At 50.5% G+C, this 7,088-nt stretch overlaps 1 protein-coding gene across 2 annotated transcripts; it reads right to left on the reverse strand.

Annotated features, from left to right (window-relative positions):
* Positions 1-1,905: 1,905 nt before the first annotated feature.
* Positions 1,906-6,857, reverse strand: RPL27 (ribosomal protein L27). 2 transcript variants are annotated; one of them, XM_011998751.1, is made up of 5 exons: positions 6,715-6,857; positions 6,300-6,382; positions 4,725-4,894; positions 2,075-2,185; positions 1,906-1,986 (listed from the first exon to the last, which is right to left on the reverse strand). In XM_011998751.1, the coding sequence occupies exons 2-5, from the start codon at positions 6,378-6,380 to the stop codon at positions 1,938-1,940; spliced, it is 411 nt and encodes a 136-aa protein (XP_011854141.1). In that variant the 5' UTR covers positions 6,381-6,382; positions 6,715-6,857; the 3' UTR covers positions 1,906-1,937. The 2 variants fall into 2 exon arrangements, with proteins under 2 accessions (XP_011854141.1, XP_011854140.1); XM_011998750.1 differs by having other exon boundaries at positions 6,660-6,738.
* Between the last annotated feature and the right edge of the window lie 231 nt (positions 6,858-7,088).

The following is a 7,088-nucleotide window of genomic DNA, read 5'->3' on the forward strand; positions in this document are numbered from 1 at the left end:
GAGGCAGGAGAATGGCGTGAACCCGGGAGGCGGAGCTTGCAGTGAGCTGAGATCGCGCCACTAAACTCCAGCCTGGGCCGCAGAGCCAGGCTCCGTCTCAAAAAAAAAAAAAAAAAAGACTGCCCAGCACCGAGAGCTATTATGTGGCCAACACCCTTGTGCTCTACGTGAATTAACTCTTCAAATCAATGCCATGAAGTTGGTTCTATTTTCTTGACTTTACAGATTGAGAAAATTGAGGCACAGAGCATTAGAAACATGCCCAAGGTCACAGGGCTAGGAATCGGAGAAGCATGGATCCAAACCTGGTAGGAATGGTATTTAAACTTGGGGTTTGACCCTGAGTAGGCAAGCTACTTAATAGGAGTCTGTCTCAACAGAGATGCCTTAATACTTAAGTGTGAGAAGATTCAAGTTAAAAAGCTTCCTGGCTGGATGTGGTGGCTCACACCTGTAATCCCAGCACTTTGGGAGGCTGAGGCGGGCAGATCATGAGATCAGGGAGTTCAAGATCATTCTGGCCAACATAGTGAAACCCTGTCTCTTCTAAAAATTCAAAAATTAGCTGGGTGTGGTGGCACACTCCTGTAGTCCCAGTTACTTGGGAGGCTGAGGCAGGAGAATTGCTTGAACCCAGGGTTGGCAGAGGTTGCAGTAAGCCAAGATGGCACCACCTCACCCCAGATTGGGTGGGTCAAAGAGCAAAACTCCCTCTCAAAAAAGTTTCCTAATAACCTAGCCCAAGGTTTTTTCCAGTTACTCACCAATCCTACTTTGAGCCCCTTCCCGCCCCTCCGCCCCCTCCGGTTCCCAAGTGCAAGTGTGGTACCTAGCAGACTTGGCAAACTGGCCTGTTTGAATCTTGGTTCCCTCTAGTGACAGAACCAGTTCAGATGGAACACCTATTTCATCCATGCAACATGGCTAGCTGCAGTCATTGTGAGGTAAAATGCCAGATCCTAAGAGCCACAGGTCTCTCCTGCACAAACACAGTAGTGCACGGTAGCGGCACAGCCCAACGCCCAAGCCCCTTTCGTCACTTTCTTCAAGTCTCCGCCAGCCAGGCCATTTGAGGAGCACTCCCTTGTCCTATTAAACAGCAGCTCTAGGCTTAGGGTTTCACCACTGGCATCCGTCGTTACCACCAGGAACAGCTCTCCAGGGTGGTCCCCACCTCATCTGCACCAGTACCAGCGTCATCTGAAAACTTCCTAGAAACTCAGACCTCCTGGATGGGTCTGAGGGCAGGATTTCAGCAATCTGTGGCTTAACAAACCATCCAGGTGATCTCTATCTGTGCTAAGGTTTGAGAATTTCACGTTAGCAGTTCTCAATCAAAAATATGTGATCCCCAGCACTCAGGGGCTTTTGGTTGTCACAAGGAGGGGCAGAGTGTAGCAGAGGTTCTCCGGGCACGTAATGGGTAAAAGCCAGGGAGGCTACACAATTCTTCACAGGGATTATCAAGCTAAGGACAGAGGCAGTGTAAACCTCATTAAGGCAGATTTAACATTTTCCCAGCCCCTCATCCATCACCCAGTGTCTTTTTTTGAGATGGAGTCTCGATGTCGCCAGACTGGAGTGTTGTGGTGCTATCTTGGCTCACGGCAACCTCCGCCTCCCAGGTTCAAGTGATTCTCCTGCCTCAGCCTCCCAAGTAGCTGCGACTACAGACCTGCACCACCACACCCAGCTGATTCTTGTATTTTTAGTAGGGATGGCGTTTCACCATGTTGGCCAGGATGGTCTCAAATCTCTTGACCTCCTGATCCGCCTGCCTCGGCCTCACACTGGGATTACAGGTGTGAGCCACCGTGCCCAGCCCATCCAGTGTTTCCTATTCAATAATGTTCTCCTTTTCACAGTCTGGTAATACAAACAACATGCAGACACAGGCTTTCTTTCCTTTTTAATTTTTAATGACCAAAACAAAGCATCTAAAACCGCAGCTTCTGGAAGAACCACTTGTTCTTGCCTGTCTTGTATCTAGAAGGGAAAAAAAGAGATCATCAATGAGGAGAGGAATGGAAATAGTGAAACCATACTCCACCATTCACTACCAAAGCCTACTTACCTCTCTTCAAACTTGACCTTGGCCTCTCGTCGGGCCTTGCGTTTAAGAGCAGGATCTCTGAAGACATCTTTATTGACAACAGTTTTGTCCAAGGGGATATCCACAGAGTACCTGGGGACAAAGGTGGAGAGGCAGGATTAGCCCACATACTGCCAGAAGCCCCCACACAGCCCAAATCTTTGTGGGACACTAGAGAATCAGGGCTGACTCCTTAGAAGCAACCATCAAAAGTCATATCCTGATGACATTACCTGGAAATCCACACTTTTAACATTTATTGGATTCAAGCCAATAAAATGTAAAATGTAACGTTTCATTCTCAATTTCCCACTACTACTTTACTTTTATAGCTAAGAATCATCAAATTAGGCCTTATTGTTTTATTTTTTTTTTGAGACGGAGTCTCACTGTTGCCCAGGCTGGAGTGCAGTGGTGCGATCTCAGCTCACTGCAAGCTCCACCTCCCGGGTTCACACCATTCTCCTGCCTCAGCCTCACAAGTAGCTGGGACTACAGGCGCAGGACACCACGCCCGGCTAATTTTTTTATTTTTAGTAGAGACGAGGGTGTCACCGTGTTAGCCAGGACAGTCTCAATCTCCTGACCTCGTGATCCGCCCGCCTCGGCCTCCCAAAGTGCTGGGATTACAGGCGTGAGCCACCGCGCCCGGCCAAATTAGGCCTTCTTGACTTGCATCATGACAGTCGGCTGACTTTCTATTTGAAACCATTCCTTATCGTTCAAGTTCTGCCAATGCAGTCACTCTCATGACAGCACAAAAACTAGCTGCCTCAACCCCACCACATCCCAGAACCCGAGAAACAGCTCTCTCTGCCCTTTTATTTTTTTGAGATGGAGCGAGCTCTGTCACCCAGGCTGGAGTGCAGTGGTGCAATCTTGGCTCATTGTAGCCTCCACCTCCCAAGCTCGAGTGATTCTCCCACCTCAGCCTCCGGAAGAGCTGGGATTCCAGATGCCAGCCAGCATGCCCAGCTAATTGTTGTGTTTTTTAGTAGAGATGAGATTTCGTCATGTTGGCCAGGCTGGTCTCGAACTCCTGACCTCAAGTGATCCACCTGCCTCGGCCTCCGAAAGTGCTGGGACTACAGGCATGAGCCACAGTGCCAACCAAGAGTAAATGTGCAGTACCAGCAGCAAACTTTAAGGTGCATGCTGCTGGGTTCTGGCAATTACTGTTCGGGACTTTCTCAATTCTTGCACCTCTTTTTGAAACGGACTTTTGCCCTGTCACCCAGGTTGGAGTGCAGTGGCATGATCTCGGCTCACTGCAAGCTCCACCTCCTGGGTTCACGTGTTAGCCAGCACAGTCTCTATCTCCTGACCTTGTGATCCACTCGCCTGGGCCTTACACCTCTTTTTGAGACGGAGTTTCGCTCTCATTGCCCAGGCTGGAGTACAGTGGTGTGATCTTCGCTTACTGCAACCTCCGCCTCCCGGGTTCAAGCGATTCTCTGGCCTCAGCCTCCCTAGTAGCTGGGATTACAGGTATGTGCCACCACGGCCAGCTAATTTTGTATTTTTAGTAGAGACGGGGTTTCACCATGTTGTTCAGGCTGGTCTCAAACTCCTGATCTCAGGTGATCCATCTGCCCCAGTCTCCCAAAGTGGTGGGATTATAGGTGTCAGCCATTGTGCCCGGCCTCTCATACTTCTTTTTTTTTGAGACGGAGTCTTGCTGAGTCGCCCAGGCTGGAGTGCAGTGGCCGGATCTCAGCTCACTGCAAGCTCCGCCTCCCAGGTTTACGCCATTCTCCTGCCTCCGCCTCCCAAGTAGCTGGGACTACAGGCGCCCGCCACCTCGCCTAGCTAGTTTTTTGTATTTTTTAGTACAGATAGGGTTTCATCGTGTTAGCCAGTATGGTCTTGATCTCCCGACCTCGTGGTCCGCCCGTCTCGGCCTCCTGAAGTGCTGGGATTACAGGCTGGAGCCACTGCGCCCAGCCATCGTACTTCTTAAAAAACACTTGTACTAGGCCAGGCACGGTGGCTCACGCCTGTAATCCCAGCACTTTGGGAGGCCGAGGCGAGGGGATCATGAGGTCAGATCGAGATCATCCTGGCTAACACAGTGAAACCCCGTCTCTACTAAAAATACAAAAAATTAGCCGGGCGTGGTGGTGGGCGCCTGTAGTCCCAGCTACTCGGGAGGCTGAGGCAGGAGAATGACGTGAACCTCGGAGGCGGAGCTTGCAGTCAGCCAAGATCGCGCCATTGTACTCCAGCCTGGGCGACAGAGCGAGACTCCCTCTCAAAAAAACACTTGCACTAAGATAGTGTATGTCCCCAGACTAAAGGGCCCAACAGGTAAGTGAAATTAACTGAGGGAGGCTTGCTTTGGCGCATTCACAGACTTTTTGAAACCTATAGTATTTATCCTTGAGGGTGGAACAGTGGAAGACGGCAGATCAGACCTCATGGCTGTGTTTACTGTGGATGGAAAACAATCTTTACCTAACACTTAAAAGATGGATCAAAGGTAAAACTGGAAACCATGCCCACTTTATGAGTTGAAGAAGAACAATTTGGAAACGATATTCCTTGCTGGTGCTGGAATGGCTGCAAGGTGTGTCTCCTTATTCAACAGAGCGGGGAGAAGAAATTTTAAAATTCTAGTTCTTGAAATGCTCACCTTGTGGGCATTAGGTGATTGTAGTTATAAACTTTCACAAAAGACTTGATCTTTGACCTCTTGGCGATCTTCTTCTTGCCCATGGCAGCTGTCACTTTGCGGGGGTAGCGGTCAATTCCAGCCACCAGAGCATGGCTGTAGGGGCGATCTGAGGTGCCATCATCAATGTTCTAAATGAATAAGAATTACATTTGTTATTCACTGAGGGCCCATTTAGGCCCTGTGTTAGAGGTAGGGCAGTGTCAAAAAAATATTTCCTCCCTCAGGTCTCCAAGACCCACCATTATAAAGAGAAAAATCACAGAAAGTTATGCGAAATGACCAAAGAGAAACAGAACACTGTTTATTTCCACTAGGAAGCATCTGGAACGGCTTATTAGAGGTAAGAGATTTAAAAGTAGCAATAGTTAACATTTAAGTACTTGCTATATGCCAAGCACTGCTCACAAGACTTGGTAACTATTCACTTGCTCCACTGCTAGTAAAGCGTACAGCCAAGGCTAAGACACCAGAGCCTCATTCCAGAGCCCAGTCTCAGGAGATGGGAGAGGGGAATCCAGGGGTACTCCAGTGTCCCCACAACAGCAAAACGCAGTGGCGTATGTGGCCAGAGCCTAGGGAAATTTCTCAAGAAGGTACAAAAACATGGGTAGGAGGAAAACAGTGAGGGGCTACGTGACCTTTTTTTTTTTTTTTTTTTTTTTCTCAGACAGAGTCTCGCTCTGTCGCCCAGGCTGGAGTGCAGTGGCCAGATCTCAGCTCACTACAAGCTCCACCTCCCGGGTTCACGCCATTCTCCTGCCTCAGCCTCCCGAGTAGCTGGGACTACAGGCGCCCGCCACCTCGCCCGGCTAGTTTTTTGTATTTTTTAGTAGAGACGGGGTTTCACCGTGTTAGCCAGGATGGTCTCGATCTCCTGACCTCGTGATCCGCCCGTCTCGGCCTCCCAAAGTGCTGGGATTACAGGCTTGAGCCACCGCGCCCGGCCTACGTGACCTTTCTAAAAGCGATTTCCTCCTCTACTTACAGATTCCCTGCTGCAGCACTTCAGGTAAATAACAGAACACCTCTAAACCTTAGCAACAGGAGGGAACCCCCTATAGCTGGGGATGATGGCGCGCACCTGTAATCCCAGCTATTTGGAAGGCTGAGATGGGAGAATCGCTTGAGCCCAGGAAGTCGAGGCTGCAGTGATCGCGCCACTGCACTCCAACCTGGCCAGAGATCTCGTCTCAAAAAAAAAAGAAAAGGAATCCCCTATGATTACTTCAAGGACTGCACATGACAATACCTGAAAGGCAGTGGGAGCGCATAGCAAGTGTGCAATAAATGTCAGCCATTATTGCTATATATTTAAAGCCTCTGGTGGAGAAGGCGTTATGCGTTAGGAGCCCAATTCAGCTCACATTTGCTTCTACTGTGCCTCTTCCTCTCTCAAAAGCTTTTCCACATTCACCCCGACCGTGCTCACTGGCTACTGCCCCAGAAGCGGGCCTTGAATTCCAAGCCTGCCTGCTCCACCGGAGCCAGCCTGGTCCCGGGATGCAAGGACGCAGAGTCCCGCGAGGCTGATACCTTCACGATGACGGCTTTGCGTCCAGAGTAGCGTCCAGCCAGGACAAGCACCACCTTCCCAGGTTTCATGAACTTGCCCATTTCTGCAGAAAGCAAGGAGAAAGGGCCACTTAAAAATCCATAAAGCCAAAGACGCCCAGAGCCGACTCCTGCCAGCAAGCCCAGGTCTTGGGCCGGAACTTCAGACTGTGTTCACTGTCGCCTTGGTCCAGGCCGCCCGCGGGCCCTGCTCGCAGGACAGGATCGGATACGTAGCCGCCAGAGACCTAAGGAAGGAACGCACCCGGCGCCCCCCGGACCCTCGATCCCCAAGCCGCGGATGGCGGCGGATTGAAAGATTCAACCCAACCTTCCACTCACCGGCAGCAACCACTCAGGCCCACAGCAAAAAGGAAAGAAGAACACTTCCGCTAACCTTTCACCCCGGGGAGGAATGACCTCACTTCCTGTCCCTCGCTTCAGGCTTTGACACGCTACTTGTGTGGTGCTGAGTCTCGAGTTGCGGGCGGAAGAAGCTCATAAGGGGAACGCAGGGCCCGGCAGCTCATGTATTTGAATCAAGCTTTATTAGCAGCTCCAGCAGTAGACAAGAACAAAGGAGAGTCGTCCAGGCGGACTGAAGAGCTGGGAGGGCGTGTGTGCTTTGCGTTCTCTGGACTCAGCAGCTAGGCTTTGTTGTAGTTCCTTTCTCTGGCACTAGGAGGGGGACACAATCTGAAATTTACTTTTTCTCTTGGGAGACACAGGGAAAAAAATAGGGCATTTATTGGTGCCTGTCGGGGGCACGGT

This window comes from Mandrillus leucophaeus, unplaced genomic scaffold, assembly GCF_000951045.1.
Source record: "Mandrillus leucophaeus isolate KB7577 unplaced genomic scaffold, Mleu.le_1.0 Scaffold58, whole genome shotgun sequence".
Lineage (NCBI taxonomy): Eukaryota > Metazoa > Chordata > Mammalia > Primates > Cercopithecidae > Mandrillus > Mandrillus leucophaeus.

Excerpts from the sequence above, each read along its gene's own strand:
- RPL27 (XM_011998751.1), bottom strand. The coding sequence starts at position 6,380 with ATGGGCAAGTTCATGAAACCTGGGAAGGTGGTGCTTGTCCTGGCTGGA. Across the intron at positions 4,895-6,299 it reads GCAAAGCCGTCATCGTGAAG|AACATTGATGATGGCACCTC; the intron begins GTATCAGCCTCG and ends TTATTCATTTAG. Across the intron at positions 1,987-2,074 it reads AAGGTCAAGTTTGAAGAGAG|ATACAAGACAGGCAAGAACA; the intron begins GTAAGTAGGCTT and ends TTTCCCTTCTAG.